This window comes from Onychostruthus taczanowskii, unplaced genomic scaffold, assembly GCF_017590055.1.
Source record: "Onychostruthus taczanowskii isolate IOZ18803 unplaced genomic scaffold, ASM1759005v1 scaffold13, whole genome shotgun sequence".
NCBI classification, from domain to species: Eukaryota; Metazoa; Chordata; class Aves; order Passeriformes; family Passeridae; genus Onychostruthus; species Onychostruthus taczanowskii.
The window spans coordinates 7,595,127-7,619,875 of NW_024498462.1; the positions used below are offsets into that span (position 1 = coordinate 7,595,127).

At 40.7% G+C, this 24,749-nt stretch overlaps 1 protein-coding gene across 2 annotated transcripts in view; it reads left to right on the plus strand.

Annotated features, from left to right (window-relative positions):
- Window positions 1-23,953, plus strand: part of IL1RAPL2 (interleukin 1 receptor accessory protein like 2) — a 327,614-nt gene extending 303,661 nt beyond the window's left edge. For both annotated transcript variants that reach the window (XM_041396593.1, XM_041396592.1), the window contains exons 7-10: window positions 5,949-6,094; window positions 11,245-11,388; window positions 14,183-14,353; window positions 22,811-23,953. In XM_041396593.1, the coding sequence (XP_041252527.1) occupies window positions 5,949-6,094; window positions 11,245-11,388; window positions 14,183-14,353; window positions 22,811-23,508 (1,159 nt within the window). In that variant the 3' untranslated portion in view covers window positions 23,509-23,953. The remainder of the gene's footprint in view (window positions 1-5,948; window positions 6,095-11,244; window positions 11,389-14,182; window positions 14,354-22,810) is intronic.
- Window positions 23,954-24,749: the final 796 nt, after the last annotated feature.

Below are 24,749 nucleotides of genomic sequence, written 5' to 3' on the forward strand. Positions count from 1 at the left end.
CCAAATTCCTCTGATGGTTGGAGGCTGAAACATCTCCTGAGTGTTCTGGGGGTTGATTCTGCATGGGAATGGTCCTGTCCCATGGGACCTGCCTTGGCAAGGTGACATCCATTCCAGCACCACTGTTAATCTTGAAGACAAGTGGTCTCCTGTCAAAGCCACCACACTTTTTCTCTTCTCCTGAATGTGTTTTGTGTGTGTGTGATCCAGCTCTCAGTGTTCCTTAACCTGAGCCTTCAAGAGTCAGCATTTGTTCCTCCAGGCTTAACACACAAGAGAGAGGAAGGAGTGGCTGTGTCCAATATCCAGCTTGTTCTGGGCTTTTTCCCAAGTGTTGGTTATCACTTGATGTAAGTTGTAAAGAAAACACACTTGTATCCCCATGAACTTCCATGGAATTTGCATCTAACAGCACCTTACTCTCCTCCCTAATAATTACCTGATTATTGTTCTCTGAGCAAAGACTAAGTTATGGTTATACTGTGGGCAAGGTGGTCCCAGCTCCTATAGATAGAATAAATATCAATTATGATACAATGAATATGGATTATAAAGAAAGCCAAGGCCTTTTCACTTTCCATTGCACATTTTTTAATCTCGTGTCTGAGTTTTTTGTTTCTTGTAAAGGTGATTTTGGAGAGCAAGAGGAGAGAGGTCCCTTTGCTTTATTACTTGATCAATAATGTGAAGTTCAGCCACTTAGCCACAAGTTGTTAAGATACACTTAATTGCACACAGATTAAATTTATTTTATATTGCCATTGTACAATCCTCCTTTGTTCTTCTGACCACAAAAAGCAATTATTGGAAACTTCTGCCATTGTAAGTAATCAGCACTTAATGGCATTGTGCTCTCTCTGTTGTGTTTATATATGAACAGAGTGATTTTGGTCATGTTCTTCCTCTGCATCAGGACAATTTGAGGTTTGTATTTAAAGAGTGCTCCAGCTTTGGCACAGTTCAAAACTTTTATGTACATTTATTAGTGAAACTGAGTTTGAAAAGGCTGTTACTTGTCCTTTGTTGTTCCATCTCATTGCACATTCATGTTTCAAACTAATTTGTGACAAGTCACTTTTCTCATTCCACTAAAGTGCTTTGACTCAGTTTACAGACCTTCACAATTCACTGAATCTTCTCTTCAGCAAAGCTACTTATCACCTACCTAATCTCCTGTGATCACTGCCAGCATTTGAAACAGCATTTCCAAAACACACTGCATCATTACCAGCAGTGTCCCAGTCCATCCCTTTTTTATTTAGAAGTAGCTATGGCAACTGAAGTAGTAACTTTTTGCAAATGATTTTTTTGCCCATAACAGCTCTTGGTTTTGTATTCCATTACAGGTATGCTGCTTCAGGGGAACTAAGCAGCACTAATTATTCTGTCAGTGCCCTGAGGCAGCCCACATCTTCCACCCAGATGTATATATTGATGTATTTAAAAATTGTCATGTGTGTTTCAAATTTGATGAGCCATGGTGAACTTGCTGGTTTGATGTCTGCTTAATCAGTTTGCTTCTCTATGGTGTACCAGGACATTTTATTTTGGGAAGCTAGGAGTAGTACAGAATTGTTACAACCAGAACAAGATACTCCCTGGGCTGTTCCTTTGGTACATTTCAACTCTGCATCACCTATCTTGAATTAGTTCACAAATTTAGTAGCACTCTGAGTTGATGGTGCTGTCCTTACCCTGGGCTGTGCCCATCCATTGTGTTGCTGGATTTTCTGTGTATGATGAGAGCTCAGGTTTGCAAATGACATGTGGGAGCACAAACCACCCATCCCCAATGCGCAGGTTTAACACTCACTGTGCTGTCATGAAAGCACTAAAATAAGGATGCATGTAACCTGAGTATTCCTGTTCAAACCCAATCCATGGAACTGGGTTTTGGTAAGCACACTTCACCAAGAATGATACTGGTGTTGCTCTGGGCTTCTCAGTATTTATTAGACCTTTTTACAAAGCTTCATGATAAAAAGTAACTCAAAGTTTTGCAGGACATGGAGGCAATGACGCCCTGTCTGAGCTGCTCCCTTGTCATCCCTTGAATTAAGATCCCCAAGTGTTAGACATGCGTGGGGGGAAGGAGGAAGAGACTTTGCTTGCCAGGTGGGTTTTTCACAGCAGTAATAAAAATGTCATGTAAATTGAACCAGAGTTATTAAAGAAGGAATCAGAATCTTTAAGCATGTCTGCAGAGTTGTCAGTTGTACCTAATTATCCAAGCAGCCCACAGCAAGTTTCAACACCAGCTCTCTGCCATGGCAAAGTATTTTCAGACATAAATGTTGCTCTCTCAGCCACCTATGAATTACTTTTTTAGTTCTTCAACAGGCAACACTGCTGAATAGTAATAATGCTCATCTTGTAGAGTGTGTTTGTCCTTGTTTTCTCTCTCTTGTCCATTTTTGAAGTAGAATAAGTTTAAGTCATCCTAGAGGGATGAAAAGAGGTGAATGGAGACATTTTGAATGGCAGCCTTATTTCTTCTGATTGATTTATCACCCAAGAAGCCAACAGATGGTTATGAAATGCTCAGACAAGATGAGGATGTTGTTTTCTGTTAGGAGGGGGTGCTGGGGGACAGCAGGCACAACTCCCATAGCTAATGTGCTGGGTACTTTGCAGAGAAGTATGGAAGCAACAGCTCTCTCCTGAAAAGCTTACACTACTCAAGTAGGCAAATTCAGGGCAGAGAACAAGAAACACAATGCAGGAAAGAGAGGGAAGGTCACTGTCATGCTGCCAGTTGAACGACTTTGCTTTGGAGAGGTGCTTGTGTACACACAGAACTTTCCTTTCACCTACAGCTGTTGTCAAGGAATAGAAGGAAGGGAGTAGACTTCATAACCCTGTTCACAGTTCAGATCCTCAGCTTTATAAAGAATGAAAGTTTCATTTTTGCTAATCTCAACTCTCATGCAGGTTAGTAAAAGTTTGCGATGGATGCCTCTGTCTTGCAGAGAGACCCAAGTGAAGCTTTCTTATGGCCTTGTATGTGTGGTCCTACAAAGACTGAACATTTTGGGAAAGTATGGTCTCAAAGTAAAAGTGTTTTAAATTCAGATTCAACTTAGTGCATACAAGCACTGGGAAAATATGACCAAGGATTTGAAAAATCCAAGCCATTGCATAATTTTAAAAGAAAGTATCTCTGTTCTGTAATGACGCTTCCTTTTTAAAATTTATATTCTTACCTGAAAATTATTCACTAGACAAAATGTTTTGTTTCAGATCAAATAAAATGCTTCAACCTGAAGGAAAAGAAGGCTCTGAGTGTTGTTTTTACATCACCCACCTTTTATTTCTCTTTTTCCATCCTGTTTGTTGTGAGTTGTCAAGCACCATTGATTTAGCTATGCATTAAATGTCGTAATTACTCTTACACTTTGTTCAGCAGCCCAGAAAGTTATTGTTTTCTCAACTTGTGGGAGCTGGCATGTGTTGACAGTGATGCTCATGAAGCTTCCCCCACCTCAGACAGGGACAGAGATTCATGTCTGGGTGTGCAACAAATGCTGTTGCACCCTTGAGGTCTTGTTGTTGATATTGTATTGTGCTCCGTGTTCTCTGAACCAACAACAAAAATTAATTAATCAATGCAATTAATTAAGGGCTGTGTGTGTATTAAAAAAATGCAGGTGACCAGCTGTGCTTTTCTGTGGCAATAATGTACATGTAGAGTAATGTTAAAAGAAAAAAGAAGAAAAGTGAATAAAACAGGAATGAAAGGTTTAACACTGCTAAGAGCTTCCTACATTTTGCTGCCAGCATAATGCTTAAATGTTTGTCACCATTTTCATGATAGATCCCACTCTATAGATTTCCATTGCTAAAAATTGCTGTTAGAAGACATGTAGAAAAGAATTCTCAGTCCAAAAATATTGAATATTATTTTTTTTTATGAAAGCTCCTCTTTAGCTGATTATATATCATTTAAATTTAGGTTAAGGGTCAGTTATTTTATCTTACATACAGGTAGTTTAGATATAGATAAAAATAACATTCTCTTTTATCTTAACTGTAACCTGTCTCCATTTTTTTTTCTGTGTAAAATATCCGATTACAATAAACAAGAAAATCTGAACATTTGCAGAATGCTCCAGATTAGTTTCCCAGATACTTTCTCTGTTAATGATTATGTTGTTCCTTGCAGCGTGATTGGTAGACCAAAAGTTTTTGGGCATACTGTTTGCCAGCAGAGTGGCTTTCCTGAGTCTTTATAGAGATATAGCTGAATAATAGGTAAATGAGAATTGACTTATCTCACTCCCAGTGAGATTTAGGCTGAGTATGCAAATGGACCAGGCTTTCTGAGGAGGTTGTTTTCTGCCAGAAATTGTGCAAATTTAATCTTCCTTCCATTATTTCACTACTTGGACTCTGGACCAAAATTTAAAAAAAAAAAAAAAAAAAAAAAAAAACAAAAAAAAAAAAAAAAAAAAAAAATTAAAAAAAAAAAAAGGAAGAAAAAAATAAAAAAACCATAATCAATGGGAATGTATTTGGAAAAAAAAAAGATGCAATTCAAGTTTCTAAATTCAACACACACACAAACACACACCCTGTTTTTAAACTGTTTTTCCACTTGCTTTTTTGCAAGTTATGCTGCCACAGTGAAAGAGGCTGAATTGTTGTGGATCGTCCTGTGTCTCTTCTGAGTTACTGCAGAGATGTGCTTGTAGCAGTCAGGCTTGCATTTTTGATTTTCTAGTGCAATGCCCTCATACTTCTCTTTTGATCTGTTTTCAGTGTGTTTGGAGTTCCATGGATGTCATGTGAAATCATGTACATAAGGAAATGTGTGTACACACAATGTCTTTGGTTTATAATTAGAAGCTTGGGGTTTGCCATTACTGACAATTGTGAATGTCTCCAGCAGCAGTTTCCATCCAGAGCAGGCAGCACTCTGGTTCATCACTTCTCATCCACTTTCCTCCTATCTGTCTTGGGAGGAAATATTTCTTTTTTGGTGACCCTGGGTTTTATTTCTGCCTTTACCTCACAGTGCTGTGCAGTCTTTTCAGAGAAGAGACTCACTGAAGTGCCACTGCAGTGGTGAGTTCACAGGTGACTGTGAGGGCACCCCACATTTTCTGTTTATCTTCTTGTGCAGCATTGCACAAACAGGATCAAATTTATCTGGTGGACTTTACTTGACATTACATTTCCCTGTTCAAAGGAGCAGCGACTTTTTCTTGAGCAAGTGATAAGCCCTTTGAGAGAATAGTGTATTGTATTTTTAGACTTAATGTCAGCAGCAGAAAACGTGCATTTACTTTGCATTCTTTTTAATGTTCACATGAGAACAATGACATGAAAAGGCTGTACCTCTGGCCTGAAAGTCTGCTAGAACTTTTATTCCATTTGTGGGGATTTTGCACGTCTCCTCTTTCCTCTCAAAGGAGCAGAGAGCTCTTATTCTTGACACTGTTTCCCTTAAAAGTCAGGATCTAGCCCCAGAAAACAGAGGAAAATTCCAAAGACTCTGCAGCTCCTTTTGTTGGTTTTCCACACTGAATTAAAATGTATCACAATACCCAGCCTTTAAATTGCCCTGTAATTTGTTCACTGATGGCTTTGTAGGACATCCTGCTTCTTGAAAATGGGTATTTGTCACTTCTTTTAAAAGAAGCATTGTTTTTAGCATTTAATTCTGATGGAGCCAAGAAAAAAGCCACACATAACCACTGTACCCATGGCCACTCTTCCTGCACTTGGTTCAGCTCCGCAATAGACATGGCAGGAGAAAAACCTTTCTGATGGTCATGGAAAATGCCTCTGGGAGGCCTCTTTCAGGCAACATGAGTTTCCTTTTAAGTCCTTCTCCAGGAGTGAAGGAGGCCAAGGAGCATTGTCTTGTGCTGAGAAATCATAGTGCTTTTGGAAATCTGCCATCCATATTAATTCAGTTAAAGCAAAGGCTGTATCCTTCCTTTCAGACTCCTCAGAGAACATCTTGGAGAAAAAGAAGTTGAGTTGACATTGATCTTTGATGCTGTGGAGGAGGCAGACCTGGCTAACTACACGTGTCACGTGGAGAACAGAAATGGACGGAAACACGCCAGTGTTCTTCTGCGCAAAAAAGGTAATTTTCCCTTTTTTAGTTATCTGTGACCTCACCTGCCTCAGCAGCAACACGTCACTCAGAGGTCCTGCTGACCTCTCTGAGCCAGGCTGGACTCCTGTGTGCCTGCTTGGAGCTGAAGTGTGCTTGTGTACAGCTTCAGTTTACCTTTTGTTGAGAAAAAAATCATGGGTTGTTCTTTGGTGTCTAGAAAATTGGACTTGCAGGTGATACACCTGCCTGGAATACAGTCACCCATAAGGCACCAATAATCAGGGAAAGCATTTTGGACTAAAAAACCTATGAATTTGACTCAGAACTGACTAACTAGGCCAGTTAAAACTTACATTTCTTAGAACAGGTGCCCTGGCAGTGAGGTCAGATGTTCTCCTGTTTCTCTACTTCCTGGCTTTGTGTTTTAAATTGAAAACTTTAAGCTGTCTCCGTGCGTTTTGGTTTCTAACTGCATCAGGAATGAAGACATGCAATGAGATCTGCAAATACATGGAGAGTTACCCCATCATGGTTGTCTTGCTTGATACTGAATGGAGTTTCTGGATGGATAACAGCACTACTGAAAGATTACCTGTAGCAGAAAGGAAACTGTTTGTATTTGAATGTGCCAAATTTAAAAGTGCTCCTGTGCTCTGTGTTTGAAAAAGTCACTATCAGGGGAGTGTAACAGTATCTCATGGCAGCTCTTTCGTTGTTTGTTCAATCAGCTCTCCTATTCATAAGTGGGCTGACATTTAGATTGGATGATGGTCTCTCTGAGATACAGCGTATTAGGAAACATAAAAGCTGTAAGATAGTAATTGTTGGGAAAGCAAAGGAAGGTTCCACCCTTGGGGAAAAGCTGTTATGTGAAACCACAGAACATCAGCGCAGGAGATTGATTCAAGAGTTGATACAGTATCCAGACCTCTGCCATTGCTCTTGGATGTAAATTATTTTGCCAAAACAGGAGAATAAGAATTGTTTTCATGAGGCAAACCAGAAAGGGCAGCTCCAGTCCTTTGTGTGCTTTCACTGTGTCAAAGTTGGAATAAAGGAATGTTGATCCAGCAGATCATTCTACTATCTACTACAAACTTCCATGCAGGGGGGCTCTGCAGAGGGATCGGGACTGGCTGGGTCCGTGGGCTGGGGCCAGTTGTGTGAGGCTCCACAGGGCCAAGTGTTTGGTCCTGCTCTTGGCTCACAACAAGCTCCAGGCTGGGGCAGAGGAGCTGGAAGGCGGCTGCCAGGTGGCAAAGGATGTGGCCATGCTGGAGTCACCATTCCTGCAGGGATTTGAAAGCCATCCTCGTGGACATGGTTTAGTGGTGGGCTCAGCAGTGCTGGGTTAATGCCTGGACTCAATCATCTGGGAAGTGTTTTCCAACCAAAACAATTCTACAATTCTGTGATCTAAACTGACAGGTTGCCACAGCTTTAATTAAGGAATCTGGTCATCATGATGAAGGATTAGTGTCTAGTGCAAAAAGCATTCTACCTTTCCTTCCACTGAACCTCATAAATATACAAGTGATAGTAAGTATATCTCTTTGGCACTGGTAAATGTTCTGCTGTGTGCATATAGTAGAATAACAAGCTTGATTTATTCATAAAAAATGCAGATATTTCAGAGCTCTGCTGGAATTATGGAAGAAGCACTGCTGAATACAGAATTTGGAGGTGGAAAGGATCACTTTGCAGCTACTATTTCATTTCTCTCTGCACCGTGGCTGTAGAAAACTTATATTCCCCTCAGGCACTCTCAGTAGTTGATTTCCAGGCTATTAAAGTGTCATTTAAAATAACCACTGTATTTTACTGTGTCCTTTGACTGCCTGTCCTATTGTCCTCTTTGTTATTTATTAAGTTCTAACAAATACTTGACCAAACTTTTCCTTTCTGCAACTTGATTTAATTGCTTCTTGTCCTAACTTTCTCCAGCTTAGATTTTACTGTAGATATTCATGAGTCAGGAAATACTACTGTTTTTACTGAGCTGGGACAAGATTTAGGGCAGGACTTGCAGAAAGCTGTTGACCAGCATCCTTTGTGTGTGTCAAAAAAGGGATTTCTATTGCAATGTGCTGCAGCACAGATCTCTCAGTCAGAGAAATCTCCCTCCTTGCAGTCTTACCTCTTAAGAGCTGCATTATCCGTGTTTGACAAGAGGCACTTGTAGCTCTGTTTTGTCTCCAGACCTGCCCGCTGTTCTGGTTTTTTTCTGGCTTGGATGAAAAACAGGAATAAACCCAAAATCTGCATTGTAGGTGTTGTATAAGATTTTCTAGAGTTCTTGTTCTGACATCAGATGGTTATTTTTAGCACATAATTTGCTTTGAAAAAAAGGAAAAATTAGCTTTTCAAATGTTTCAGGGGAAATACATTAGTGACTGTATTAGTGATACAGTCCCCACAAACCCTCAGGAGAATACAGCAGTGGCTTTTTGCACAGCTCAAGTGTAGCAATAGCCCCAGAAGCACGTGCCATCATTTAGAATTATTTTTATTGTTTGGAGTTTTCACCTGAAAAAGAACCAAATCAAGTTTCAAACCCAAAGCTACCAATGCAAAGGCAGAGTCAGAGATGCTCCTAAGACCTGAACACAAGTGTCTGCTATCACATTCTTCTTTACTGACTATAGTTCAAGGCCACATTGTTACTTGCTCTCAAGCAGTTCAGAAATACGTTCTGGACAATCCTGGGTTTGGTTTGCTTTTATTTTTTTTTTTCTCCATGCTGTCCTAACATATTTGCTGCTCAAATAACATGGAAATGCAATATACACCCAGTTGTCCCTTAGTTGTGGAAATAGTTCAGGACTTCCTTCAAAAGGGTTTGAAAACAGTTCAGTATTGAGTGACTGGAGTCTACATAGTCTATAATATAACTGATCTGAAAGATTAATAACTTGTCAGAAACCGCAGAATAAAGTCAGACCATGCTTTTAGTGGCAAGAAGTAGTGAATTGAGATAAGTGGCAAGAAGTAGTGAATTGAGATAAAAGTAAATATTATGATTACTTTTCCTCATGTTTTTTTTTTTTAAAGATGCTGCCATTAAGACATTAAGGAACTAATTTTAGGGAGGGGGTGAATTTGATACTGATACATCACTAAATTATGAGGAACTTCTAAATTATGAGGAACTTCTAAAATTGTCTCTCACTTATCGGGTATTTATGAGACTTTTGCTATTTTAAAGACCATGATCCTCTGAAATATGTGTAATATGTTGTGGCAAGGTCCTTCTACATTATTTTATATTAGAAACTATCAATAGTTATTTGCTATTTTTCTCTCTTATGGCACAGAGACCAGATTCAGCTTCTTTTCCAGTGTTGGATATGCTGCTTCCTATTTGTCTCAGTGAGGACCACTTGAGGAGGAAGGAATTAATCAGATGCTAAGGCTAAGTAGAGTAGGCAAGAAAATTGAACATCCTGGGTTTTTTTCATTGCCTCCACTTTGGAATGGAAATAAGGAGAGCTCAAAAGCCTCAGCTTTTCCCTCCTTATGTCTGTACTCTAGGAGAGTTCATGGGGCAGAAGGATATATACTGGACATGCAAAAGCTGATCCATTTTGCCTTTCAAGATGGATTTTGTGGGTTTGCTTAATACCCTGCTATTCCCCCCACCAAAGTGGGCACAGCTCTGTGCTTCTGTGTGGGCGGCAAGGCTCAGCATTGTCTTTCCTTCCAAGCTGGCAGTTTTGCCATCATCTCCATTTCCTAGCAGAAAAGATTCAGTACAATTGAAAAAAAAAAAAGTGATTTTAACCAACTCTGCTCTCCATTTCCCTAGATTTATCCCCCAGAGGATGCAGGCTTTATCATGCCGTGTAGTAAAAGTACCATGAATTCCCTGTGTTCTCAGAGAGATTAAATAGCTATTAAAATAGACTTTTTCCATCTATTAGTCCATGACTTCTTGCCAGACAGACATCAGAGATACTGTAAACTGGGAATAGCTTGACATCTGATGTTAATTATTGAAATAGAAGGCATGGTGAGGCAAAAATAACCCCCAAAGATACACAGCTAATTTGCTTTTTATCTTGAAAGTGACACAAATGACATATGAGTAATTTTTTTCTGACCTAAGTTTTAGAAGTGTAAGGATCACAAGAACTTTGTCCCGGCTGTGTGAGTTTGGAAACTTCTCTCTGTGTTTGTCACAGCAGCAAATATCTTCATGATGTCTTATCTGAACCAGTACAGGCTGGGAGAGTCAAATTGTCATCCTCTGTCTTTTATGGCTAAGTAATATGCCAGGTGGTGTTAGGAGCAATATTGCTCTCAGAGGACATTTCAGGATAAAGAGCAATGCTGTTCAAGTTAGTCCCTTGCATCAATGGAGCTCTGGACTGGTATCCAAGGGGTTTATCCCATTTTGTCATTGGTTTGCTGAATGACCTTGAACATGCTGCTTGTCTTTCCTAAGCCTGTTTCCCCAGCTGTAAGAGATGGATCACTGTGTCTGGAGGTATTTATGAAGTTCTTTGAGTTCTTGTGATGTTTCCTAACAAAAGCATCTGAGTAGAAAATTTTAGCTAACACTAGGTCCCATTAAAGTATGGTGTGAACTCTACAAATACGTGAGAACTCTGTTAGCAGCCATGACAAACAAAGTGGCTCTTTGCAGCCTGATGTCTCCTGGCTTCTTTTGTTATCTTGGGCTTCCTGCAAGCTCAATTCATTTTCCAGGGATCCAGCTGAAGCCCTGGCCTGGCAGCTCACATCAGCTTGTCCACAGGCTTCACAAATAGAAAACCAAAGCTGTCTAATTTGGAGGGGATGGGACCAGACCCTGCCCAATCTGTCCTCACAAGCTGCACACAGCATTTGATGCACTCTGCCAGTGCAGAAGTTCCAAACTCCACCAGCTCATTAAAAGTTGGTTACTCCTCTGTGTAAAATCATTAGTTCTTGTGTAGGAGATTTACATGTGTAGCCTCAAATGCATTCTGGATTTCAGATGGTTATTTCAGATGAGCAGTAGATGGAGTAAATGAGTATAATTAAGGAATAGGCAATGGACAAAATTATTAAGCATTTTTAATGTTGTGGTGGTTGTAATTAGAAGTTGCACAATTTTATGCGGAATTGTACTGTGGATTAGAGAAAATACAGCTTGGAAAGATCATAACCTTTTTGCCTTTCCTTGCTAATTTTAGATTTGATCTACAAAATAGAACTTGCTGGAGGACTGGGAGCCATCCTTCTTCTGCTTATTTTGCTCGTGACCATCTATAAGTGCTACAACATAGAGTTAATGCTGTTCTACAGACAGAACTTTGGAGGAGATGAAGCAGCTGATGGTAAGCAGTTGCACAGGAAACTCAATATATGCAATGGAAGTATTTCAGAGACCCAAAGTGGTGAGGTAGAAATTAATCCTAAAAGATACCTGCTGCTAGTTTAAACTACTAAGCACCCAACAGTGTAAAGCCCTAAGACTTTCTCCCAAAGCCCCCTGAGATCGATGAGTCTTTCCACAGAAATGTCACTGCTCTGCCATGAGCAAAAGGGAGCCAGGAGAATTGTTCATGAGTCTGCTACAGAAGCTCACGTGTCATTTGTGAACTCTTCATCTTCTTGTGCCAGATGCCAAGGGTCATCCTCGTGGGTCCCTTCCAGCTCAGAATACTTTGTGATTCTTTGTGATAAATAGCAGGAATAGAGAACAGGAAAGTTGCTCTTTCTCAATCCTCATGTATGACTGGGAAAAAACTAAAATTATGATTTTTCCGTACTCTACAATACTGCACAATATTTACACTGGTACTTAGGATAAAGGGAAGGGTGAGATTATGTAGTTTGAGAAGTACTTTACCTGGTTAAAACACCTTGGGATTATACCAACATAATATCCCTTCTTCACACCTACCAAAAGTGGTAACTTCCTCCAGCCTGCTTCAGTATTTTTATCCTGTGTTTTCAGCATGAAACTGCTGCATTTTTACTCATACAACTTCCTTGGTTCAATCACTTTTTAATTTATGAAACAATATTATTTTCTGGTTGTTTAGAGGAAGCCCCATGAGTACATAGGAGATTTTGTCTGGCTATACATTTTGAAAACAACCTCGTATTTTCCCAGTACATAATTGTAGACCTTTCACAGCTTTATGTCTTGTTCTGATCCTGCAGGATGAAAGATGGAGGCAGAATGTTACAGAAGTCTAAAGCATATATGGGGATATGTGTTTTTCTCATGCACGGGGAGCCTACAGAGCTCCTGTGAGCACTCAGCTGTATGAATGCAATCACAGGGTCATTTTCCACTTGTATGTGTATTTCTTTAAAAAAGAAGATTTGGAACTCAACAGATCTGCTTTATTCTTATTTCTAAAAATACCCCACGTAAGCAATGCTGGACACACTCACTTCCTGTGTTGTGTGTAGCATTTGCTTTTAGAGAAAATGACACTGAGGATTAAAGGATCCATTAGGAAATGGCTCCAACAGTGCTGCTCCCAGAGCCCCCAGAGCCAGCAGTGGGTGAGTGTGGGCATCTCCTTCTTCTCTGTCCTGGTGCAGGAAGCTCGTGGGGAGCCAGCAGAGGCTGCACCACCAGTGCCCGAGCTGCCAGCAGCCCGAGGGAGCTGCCTCTGTCAGCATCCTGCTGGCTGGAACTGTGGGCTGGGGTGCCTGGGCAGGGCAGCCGTGCCCCTGCAGGGGCAGGGGGCTCAGGGACCCTGCTGCTCTGCAGCTCCCACACCTGTGCAGGGATGCTGCCTCCAGGATCGCTGGCATCTCTTAAAAGGTTTTGGCAGGCTTCCTTATGGACAGGGTGGCAGGTTTTGGATAGGCCTCCGAAGCTGGCTGGCCTGTTGACTTCAGAGAAATGTCAGCAAGCCAGGTGGACATCTTCCATGGACCCCTACAGCCATGGTGACACCAGGCAAATTGCCTTTTACAAATATGTAATTATTCACATGCTTTGACTACAGCTCTGACCCTCATGGGTCTGGCTTTGTGTCAGGAATTATAAGTAACCATCAGTTCAAGGTCATAAAGAGATATATTTTATTGTGATTAGGTATTTGTTCTTTTTATCAGAATATATTGAGGAATTTTAACTGCTTTAATTATCTTTCATGTGCACTATTCTTTACAGATAATTGGTACTCAGAAACCCTCCATTCATGCAGTTTTCTTCTCACAACATTAACTACTTGATTTTTCATTTCTGTAAATAATGGCAGCTGGGCTCTTCCCTTGAGGCTGAATTGCTGAAGGTTGACTTTTTCAATATACTGTTTTCCATTACTGCAGAGGAACACAAAGAGAAATGTCACTAAGACAGTCTGATCCCAGCATGGGTCCCCAGCTCTGTGGTGGCACCACTCCTGTTCCTGGCACACTCATGAGCTCTTAGCTCCATATTTCAGAAGCAGAGCTGGAGACAAGCCCCAGTGCTGGGCAGGAGGAGGAGGAGGAGGAATGTTGCCCTTTATGGGAGTTATTTGTCTCTCTTATAATGAGATCCCCAAGTATTTAAGATCTTCTGGATCAAATGGATTGTGTTCCAAAATTATAATATTGATTTTTAAAACTATGGGATTTTCTGGGGAAAAAAAAAAAAAAAAGCAAAAAAAAAAAAGCTTTGAACTGTTTGTATTTGGCATTGTTTTCTGAATAGTCAGTACTCATTTGAATTAAGTCATGTCTTTTCTCACAATTACTTACGGAAGGAAATTCTGCTTGCTCAAAACTTTCCAGGCTCAAAACTTTTCCAGGCCGAAAACTTTAACATACTCCTAGAACTCTTGAGGAATAGAAGTTTAAAGGATTGCATTACAAATATGCAAAGGTTAAAATAGAAGTTTCCACTTTAGTATTTGTATGAAAATTTTGCCTATGATGTTTTCAGCTGTGGCACATGTCTGACCACATGGAGCAGAGTTTCTGCTCAGCATGCAGAAGAAAACTGAAAGGATCCATGAGATTTCTGCCTGGAAGCCAGATTATATGTTCCTGTGAAAAGTCCCAATTTTGTTGGGAAATGCTTGGTGGTTTCAAGGAAAAATATAATTTCCCAGTACTCTCCTGTGTTCCTTAAGAGTGTTCTTCCAAACAGCAGGCTGAACATGATTTGTTTTCTTACAGACAGCAAAGAATATGATGCTTATCTTTCATACACCAAAGTGGATCCTGATGCGTTAGATCGTGATAATAACGAAGAGGAGCAGTTTGCACTTGAAATTCTGCCAGATGTTCTAGAAAAGCACTATGGATACAAGCTCTTCATTCCAGATAGGGACCTGATCCCTAGTGGAAGTAAGTATTTCTGACCTTTTAGTTTAACTTCTGTCTGATGTGTCACAAAGGCCTGGACTGTATGATAAGGACCAGATATGGAAAACCTTGAGAAGTGGTTGCAAAGATTGGAAAAGCTTCCTCAGCACTGCAAATTTGAGTTCTCTGTTAGAGCTTGTTCCTGCACTGCTGAAATCAGAGGGAATTTCCATTGAAATCAATTTGCCATTGATTTCAGTGGGAGCAGGAGCTGGACCTTCCTACAGGGAAGGCTGCAGCACTGCAAGCAATACCAAGTCCAAAATGCCTACATCAAACACAGGTAACTAAGCAGGAAACTTTCCAAAAGGATTTTATCATCTCTGTTACACAATTGAAAATGGGATTATTATTTTTTTCAGTGATTAGTTGTTTTCTCTGCAGCAGCTTTACAAGTAAAAGTCATCTTTTCTATTGTCTTTTGGGTTTTTCCTTAACTTGGAAGTCTAATAAGATTCAGCAGCACCTTTGGATGTCTCTACCAAAGGTCAATGCTTTCCTAGTGGTAGTTATGGCATTTCTTCTACCAGACTAATTTTTGAGCAAGTCAAAAAGACCACAAATCATATCCATTGTGTTGATAAATTCTGAATGCATAGTATGTTTGCTTTAATATCACATTTATTTGAAGTGCTACCGTTGTGAAAAATCAGCTTTTTTTTTTTTTTACAAATTCCATCTCCAAATCACTTCCATTAAAACAATAGAAGAGAACACGAACTTCTCTCTTTATGTGCTGCTGTGTAGGAAATATGAACAAGAGAAGAAAGCAGTGGCTGTAGTGGAGCAGATGTCTCCAAACATGGAATAGCTCAAGCAGAGCTGCATTACAACCTGTCTGCCAAAAGACTTGGAACTGCTGCCTCACTGTGCCAAGTGCCAGTGCCTGACCCAGGAGTCAGAGCCTGTTTCTTCTCTGACCTTTGAGAGCACTGGAAACAGAGCTCTGAACCCTTTAGCACTGGGAAGGAGGAGTCAGAGCCTCACCAGAGATCATGAAAGGCCTTGCAGGGGCTTGAATTTATCACAAGCATTTTCAGCTCTTAGTTTAGAGCTGATTCGCTTTTTCTTTTTGCCTCTGCAAGGTGTAAGTTTTTCTCCCATAGTGAAAAATTACAGAAAGGGGACTTGGCTCATAGCTTTCTTATTTCTTACAGTACAAGTAAATTATATAAAATGTTTAGATATTATTAAGAGAAAATACATCTTTCTGTGATAAAAACCACAGAATTGTTGTAACTAGTTGTTTTATAGCCAACAATATAACAAAGTACACATAGCAATTCTGCAAGTGAACTAAGAAGTTTAAAGTTAACTCTTAAATAATAACTATGCTGAAGCACAGATTTGTCTGAAATAAGATTCTTTTTTCCAATTGTTGTTCCAGCCAGCATGGTATTTTATTTTTGTCTATTTTTGTCAGCAAGGCACTCAGCAAATACTTGCCATCACTTTGGGTATTCATTAAACCTCTCCTGAAAATGTAGGGTACCTGAAAATGTCAGTTCTCATTTATGAACATTCACAGATTTAATCCTTCTTCTCTCCTCTCAAACTCACTTCTTCAGTGTTATGAAAAGGCCTGATTCTAACACATGGAGCTTCAAGAACGCCTAATCAGACATAATGACAAGGCAGAATAAATTGTGGAGCTGAAATGAGTGTGATTTGCATGCTTTAGCTCTGAAAAAGATATGGGGGAAAGCACTTTATTTCAAGAGGGGCTACAGGGAGGGTGAGGGGATGGGGAAGGAGGGAAGACTCAGCCTCCTGCATTTGTGAGGTCTCCGTGCCCTGGAGCAGGGGATCGTGCCTGTGTTCTGCCTAATACTCCCCACTCTCACATGGACTTGCAGTGCTTAGTGAAGGCAGTGTGATGTGGAATGGGCCTGCTAGAAACTTCAGAGGAAAACATAGCATGGTTTAGAGTGGCTGTCTCAAAAGTGGCAGATGTGACAAAATATAAAACTCTCCAGGGCAGATTTCTGTAGAAAAATGGAGGGTTGATCACAGCTATCGTTTTATTTTAGGAAATATCTCTTCTCACATGTTTCACTTCCTCATCTTTCAGGGTAAATTACTTTCATCAATGTAATCGTTTCCCACTCTCTGCTCTGATGTGTGTCATGCTGTATCCTGTGTACCTTGGCGTGTGTCACCCCAGCAGTGCAGCCAGGAGCTGTGTACGGCTGGTGCTTCCTGCAATCCCTGCAGTTGTGAGGAGCTGCCACGGGAGGGTGTGCACCATTCGCTTCCTTCCTGGCATACAGCAGCTCCTACAGCTGCTCCCTGCATTTGAGAGCAGGCAAAAAATAGATTTGTCAAATACTATTTCATTAATTTTCTTGCGCAGTTCTGCAAACAACCTAAAAAGCTGACTTGGGGAAAATTCAGGGACAAGTTTGATTGTGTTTTTGTCCAGCTGGCTCATTGCTAACCTCTGGGGGAAAGCTGTGAATGGTTCTGCATGTCCCTGTGCAGCCTGGGGAGAGATTACAGCCAGATGTGCTGTGCCTGGGACATGTCCAAGCTCTGCTTTCAGCTGTGTCTGATTCAGGGATGTCCATGGAGCGACTGCTGCTGTCCCCAGGAGGACAGAGGTGCTGGCTGTGGGGACTGAGACCACCTCTTCACCACGGGGAAGCAAGTCCCAGGGTTCAGGTCAGATGGGGCAGAGTCATGTTCTGCAGTAGGTGTGGTTCTGAGCCCTGCTGGGATACAAATTTTATCCCAGTAGAGCATTCTGTCCTAGTGGGAGGGAGAAGCACCATGAAGGATGCCAATGGCCTCAGCAATGCCCATTGTCACACAGTGGCCAGCAGGGACCTTTGTGATCACTCTCGGTGCTGCCTTAGAGCAGCGTGGATGGATCCAACTCCCTCAGCTGGCAAGATGGAACAGAATCCCACACAGCTGTGGGAGGCAAGAGTGGTGACCCAGCAGGGAGACATGGCAATGGAGACCGAGCTTGTAACCCAGGAGCTGACTTGCATGTTATAGCAAGTACTGTAGCAGCTATTCTGTCTTAAAGAATGCTTTTTGGTCTTAGCAGAATGAGTGTTCTTCATTCTGTTGAAGCTGACAGCACACACACCTCCCTGCCAGGTAACTTAGGTGTAATTGGACACATTACCCTGCATAAGGAGACTGGGACCCCTGAGATGCACTTGCACTTCTTAGTGAATTCCTGAGCAGTTCTCATTATTTTCACCCTATTCATTTTCAGGGCTCTTTTAACAAACCCTTTCCCACAAGAAACATTCAAGTTCTGTGAGATTTTTCAATTCAGGGTTAGGAGACCTGAGGAGATTGAGTAGTTGGTGCGGGGTTAACAGGATGAGTTGTGTTTTCACCTAAGCCATTTTTTTGTCTTGCCAAGGATGATGTCTGCAGTGAAAAATATCTGTTTGCACTTCACTCTTCTAAAATCAGGACTACATCAGAGGAAGGTATTTTTCTCCATGGTTTCTGAAAATTATTTTAAAACCTCTGAAAGTCAAGAGGTAAAAATTGTCAAGTTGGACTTTTAATACTAACAATACATATCTATTAGAGCATCACCTAGTTGTTCTCTAAGCATGCGTGCATTTGGTCTTGACAGAATTGAGAAAACACCAACAATTCATTCCAGCTCAGCCCAGGGTATGAAGATTAGGCAGTGAAAAGGACAATGGTGATGGAATAAAAATATTTGTTTACCTGAAAAATGAGAAGTTCTCAGCACAAGGGGCAAATGTCTATGTCATGAATGTGATAAAAGCACACGACAGTGAATATTGTAGTTCTGGCACTTTCTAGTTTTGTCTGCCTATCTGTGTGGTTTTTGCCTGGGGAATTCCAGCTTCCTGGGCTCCTACATGAAGAAAACCCGGTTGGACCATGTGTCTGGGGTTCCCAAGGTGCCTTAGTTAAGTATAGGATAGCATTCCTTTGGTATTCAGCTCCACAAACTCCTCCAGGAGTCCCTGGTTGTCTGCCCTGTATGAATCTTACTTTTAATGTCAGGCATGGGTGAGGATAGCGGGGATACACATGGATGTTAGCTGAAAGAGGAATAAATATGGACAAAAGGCAGAAGGGCTGCCTGTCCTAATCTGCATTATTTGTTTCTTTATGTTAAACTCATCAACTGTCCCTCAGCTCATCCTGGGATTGGGCTTTGTCCAGGAAGGGGCCATTACTCTGCTTTGTGTTTCAGCTGATCTGGTCCAAGCTAAGAGAAGCAATATACATTTAATAAATAGGAAAAGCAAGACACAAAATCATTGGTATTATAATAAAATAATCAGACTCAGGGTTTGGGAACTATTCAGCTAGGAAACCAGGACTGAATTACTCTTTTATAAATAACTTTCTCAAGTGATGGTCACACTGCCAAACACAGAAAGACTGGTTATTTTCAGAGTGCCAGGAACCAACCAGCATGGGTTTGATGGTAGATACTCTTTGGCTCTCGTAATGCTGCAAACCATGTTTCCCAAAAATATCCATAGGATTTTATGTGATTTCTAGTGGTTTTTTTTTTTTCCTTCTCCCTAAACTGCAAATCATCTGAATCTGGTTAGTCAGTCATTTCTTTGTGTAAGCAACTCTGTGCCCATAGTGTTCATTAATTTCCTTGCTTCTAGTCTGCTTGCATATTAGGTTTCCCTCTAGCCTGTGGTTAGTGTAGCTCATTAAGGATTCCATAGGCAGTTTCACATGATTTAATTGCAAACGGGATTCATTTCTTGAAATTCTCTCCTTCAGTGCTCCAAACTCCAGTTCAGCATTGTTATGCGTAGACAGTGTTTGGTGAGCACATACTTGCTGTCAAGACAAATTTGCTTGCCATTTGTTGGCAAGACTAAAACAATGCTTGGGTTTGGGTACAACACATCTTGCTGTCCATTCTTCCTTGGGCATTGCATTGAACATGATGCAAGTAAGTTACTGATAGAGCCACTCACAATGGGTTTTTTTTGTTTTGGTTTTTTATACCTATGAGAATTGCTAACATTTTGGGAAGAGCTTTGTACCATAGTGCAAAATATGTTTCCAGGAGAGGGAAAACGGTCAAAATTTAAAATGTGTTTTTTCAGTAAAAACAAGTGGGTTCAATCTAATATTGACATCTTAGTTTCACATTCTAATTTATGATAAAATACAGTCCCTGGAACTAAAAGGTGAATAATTCCATACTGACTTTGCCAAGACAATGTTTTTTTTCTCCCCTTACAATGAAATATCATTGAAGTTGACGCCTCCTGCAGCAAAAGCAAAGTTACAGTGAAATTATATTTATCTGATGGAACTATGTTGTTCTGGAGCTTTACAGTTGATACTAGTTGGTGACATTATTCCTGAAATCCCTATTCAGTTTTTTTCTTGCAGATGAAACAGAGCCATTGCCTGACAATAATTTCTTAGCTCGTTGGAAAGGTGAAGGCAACCCTTTCTTCCACTCACATTGCAATATAGATTCCTTGGATTTGGTACCTTCTAATGGGGTGAACACTTGAGACAGACAACTGAACCTGTGAGATTTTGGGAAGTCTCCAATTATAAAATAAAAGGAGAGCAGATGATTTAGCAACTCAGAGATTTATGCCGTCAGATTGGTACCACTGGGAAAAATAAAGCTGGAAATTCCAGGGACAGGAATCTGTCTCCCCATGCTTTTCTTCACAGAAATGTTCAAGTGGTACAAATTTGACATACTGTAGAGTGCACCCAGTGGAGCCACAGGCTCCAGGAAAATTGTCACCTGCCTTCAGTAGTAGTCCCAAGCTGGAGTTAGTGGGAGTACTAAGTACTTCTGGACCAGATGGCTGGAAGTTTGGGGTTCCAGTTTCTTGTAGCTCAGTGTACTTTACCCTCGGTGCATTAACAAGTCCTCTGTTCATTGGCCATGTCCACCAGTGACCAGCTCCAAACGTGGAATTTGAGGGATCGCCTCAAGACCGTTTGTGAAGGCGTTCATTACCCAGCTGAGGACAGAGCTCTAATGTGTAGCAATACCCAGAAGGGAAGGTGGGCATCCAAAAGAGACATGAGAAGCACAGAGGAGAGAAATGTTCACCCAAGAAAATAGGGAATTTCTCCCATCTTCTTTCCACCCTGTTTGCCCAATGCAAAGGCTGACAACTTTTTGATTGCGATGGGGTGGATTATTGCTGGGGTGACACTACTGAAATGATTGGTGCTGGATATTTGAAGAGATGAAAGTGAAGAGATTTTTTTGTTTGTTTTGTTGGTGTGTGTTTTTTCTCAGTTGGATGCAGTTGGATATGCATGGCCGTACTCAGCACTACTCTGGACATATGGTACTGCCCAGTATTGTGTCCTGCAGGGAATTGTCTTGTGCATAGCAGTGTTCTGAGTGTTTGGAGGAGGGATGAATATGTCTCAGGAAAGACGCATGATAGTTTGTTGTTTTACTGTATCTTGCAGATTCAACCTCTAATGATGAAGCTTCCCACCTAAATTCTTTCTTTTTGGGAGCAGAAAGAAAGGAAGAAAATGAAGAGTCTGAGCTGTTGATACATTGGGATAATATCTTTCCATTGTATTGAACATTTCTACCTTTCCTTAAGTTTTGTTTCACCAGTTCTGCTTATCATTTTCTCATTGTTGCTGATTCTCTTCCCGCTCCACTGCCTCTCCCATGGATTTTAATGTTGAATTTTTTTCATTAATGAGTAACTATTTTATACAGAACAATGGGGGGGTTTCCTCATAAAATATTTCAAGAAACAAAAAAACAAAAACAACTGTAAATGCTGCATGATTAAAAAGTCATAAACCATTAACTAAAAGTCAGGATTGTTGCATAGACATTTGTAATGTATGTGTATGTCTTAAATTTTCGTGTGTCTGTGGGATGTTTGCAATTGCCTCTTTTTTCCATTTGTGAAAGAAATTCTTCTTGCTGCTAAGTGGTGAAATAAAACATTGGTAAAGGCAGATTTGATGCTAACTATGCCTTCAGTCTCATGAAAATAAGCTATTTTAGAATGTTCCTGTTGGCCTATTTTGTAGCAATTTACTTTACTGGAAGTGGTGTGAATAAGCATGCTGTGGTATGGTGCCTGGGACTATAAAATGAGTCTTGCAGTACCAGATGTTGATTAATGATGTTATTTGTAATTATTGTTCTTCTAGAGGGCAGATGTGTAAGAGAGGTCCTGCCCTGTGCTGAGTAAAGATCTGTTCTGTGCAGCTCTTGTGTCCAAGTCTTCATTTCTAACACGTGATTCTCCTCTGTGGTCAGGCAGCACATTCCCAGTAGCATGGTCAAGAGGTTCATGTAGTTTGAAAACACAAAGATCCTTCCTCAAAGCTTGCAGTTGTAATGCTGTGCAACCAATGGACATTTTCTGCCCTTAGTGGGTTTGTTCAAGGGATTTAATTTTTCTGGTTTTGACCTAAAACCCATTGAAGTTTGTGGAATGAAGTCTGTTCATTTGAATGGGTTTTGGATCAGGTCTGTAAGTAGATCTCTTTCCCATCCTGTTCCATGTCAGACCAGTGTATTTGGCTTCTCTTCCCTGCCATCCCTGGGATAAGTGAAACTCAGGGATTAAAGTCCAACTTCACAAATATTTTGAAGTTCAGTAAACTGGCATCATGGAGCTGCTGATGGGGCTGGCATTTCTGCTTACACTGATCAGTTGCAACTACTTGCCATGCATGAATAAAACAATTCTACTATTTTCTTTGTCACTGATGTCTCAACAAATAAATACTTCCAATATGTTTAAATTTTCCATTTGTTCCTGTCACTTGTGAAGTCTCTGTTAATACCTTGGGGTACATAGAAGCACAGGTTTGTGATATCAAAACAGACCACTGAGCCACAAAGAATGTTCTTATGTTTTTGTGGTCAATACCTAAAGAAGAAAAAGCTACCATGATGCTTCTATGCAATAACACAAGTTCTGCATGTGATGAGGGTTCATTTCTCTTTGAGCTTTTGCAAGTTATGGTTCATACAGCCTGCAGCACCCTCATGTCTTTGCATCTGGAACACGGGAACCACTCCTCAGAGCCTGCTTCCCTCAGCACAGTGTTAATCATGACCAATGTTAATGTTAGAATTTACACAAACATTGCATTGATTTCAACCTATATTTTGTTCACTAAGTGAACTGTGTGTTTGTATTCACTAATGCACCTACACAGCAAGGGCGTTATGTAAATGTCATCCTGCTGCAATGAACAGGGGGAAATAGCAAAGGATGGAGGGGGTTATTAAGGAGTTTCCTATGTGTACTCCATAAATAGAAATATTTTGTGATACACAATCCTATTTTTGTTGGAGTATATTGAAATGCCCATTGTTTTAAATGGTGTGGATCGGTAAAATACAGGATTTTGTTATGCTTGATTGCAAGCCTGATGTTTTAATACAATAGACTTCTTTATTCTTTACTCTTTCTCTCTTTCTATAATTTGTAGCCTACATTGAAGATCTCACAAGATGTGTTGAGCAAAGCAGAAGACTCATTATCGTGTTAACTCCAGACTATGTTCTCAGGAGAGGATGGAGTATTTTTGAGATGGAAAACAGACTCCATAACATGCTAGTCAGTGGAGATATCAAAGTTATTTTGATTGAGTGTACTGAATTAAAAGGGAAGGTGAATTATCACGAAGTGGAATCATTAAAGCACACCATCAAACTTCTCTCAGTGGTCAAGTGGAAAGGACCAAAAAGCAGCAAACTGAATTCTAAGTTTTGGAAGCGCCTAGTCTTTGAAATGCCAGGGAAGAAAAAGGAGGTGGTGTCTCGGCATCAGGTCCTGGATTCTGCAGAGCAGGGCCTCTTTGGAGACCTCCAGACTGTGCCCTCTCTTGCCGTCACGGGCACTTCTGCCACGCTGGTGGAGTCGCGGGCGGGTTTGGGCGGTTTCCAGCCGGCAGACTCCGCGCACACGAGGCACTACTGCCGCGGCTACGAGTGCGACGTGTCGGCGGCCACGCTGCCCCTGGCCTCCGTCAGCAACCACCACACGTACTGTAACATCCCCCTGGCGCTCCTCAACGGACAGCTACCTCTCAACAACACCGTCAAGGACCCCCAGGAGTTCCACAGGAACAGCCCCTTGCTACCTTTGTCGGCCAAGGAGCTCAGCTTCACCAGTGATATCTGGTAGAACATCAGGGCTCTTTGGAGATGCTTCATGGCCACCATGAAGAGACGCCTGTAAAGAACTTTGCCCTGCCCGCATGGGGTGAGAAAACCTATTCAGAGCAGCAGCACACTTGTTTGCTTTTCTACTTGAACTTTTTTTGTTTACATTTCCAAATTATTGACGAAGGGGGCATTCTTTTGTAACTCGGTAATGTCCTTCCTGTCTTTTAATGTACAGTTTTATTGCTTCTTTAAAAAGGAGGGGGGAGAGAAAAACGCATCCTGTCACTTCACCGTAGGTTTACAATCTGGGATGGATAAAAGGTCACTGGGTACGATCTCCAGCATCCATCCATATTTAAGTAACAGTATTTGGAATACACAGAATTTGTTGGGTTTTTCATATAGACTACAGTACAGTTTGAAATTCTAATCATGCTACAAAAATTAGTATCTCCTGCACAGACCACAGGGGGTGAATATCTTGGAAAGGAAGGAGAAGGAAACCTTCCTGGTAACATTGTCTTGCAAATACTTCTTAGAAGATGCCCAGCTGAAACAATGCAGATGAAGCTTTATCAATAAAGTGCATAGTAACAGTTACTACAAAATAAATCACCTGCTCCCATCAGCATCTCTTCATTTTATTATTGAGGCATGTTGTATTCTTAGTCAATGGTTAGCAATGTGGTTTTATTAAACAACTTACTAGAATGCTGGAAGATGTTTATGAGGATTTTAAACAATTTTTCTGTCAACTACAGATTATTTCACAATTTTTTGCAGATTTTTAATGACTTTTTCCAAACAGTTTAAGTATAAATTTAGCTGTCTATTGGCCAATTCATTAATCTGAAATTTCTTAAGATCTAAGATTTGTAGTAAAGTAATTTTGTGTAGGATTTTTTTTCCAAAACCAGTAGTTACAATTTGAAATTAGCCTTTTTTGTGAGAACATCAGCAATAGAAAACTACAGCAATATTCAGAGATTAAGTGCTGAATTATTCAGGTTAACTATGAAGTCAGACTTCCGTTGCAGTGATAATCACCTGAAACAGTTTTCTCTCTTGTTTATCTACCTGCCAAGTTATGTACCTTTTAAATATGGCAGAAGCAGGAATATTTCTGCTCTCTGTGTAACTAGTGAAAAGTGATATTTTTAAGCAACTGGCAAGGTCTTGCATTTCACACTTGTGTGAGTGATGCCATCAGTCAAATAGGATCCTGTCATTCAGCATTCCTCCTGCTGGTGGATGAGGATT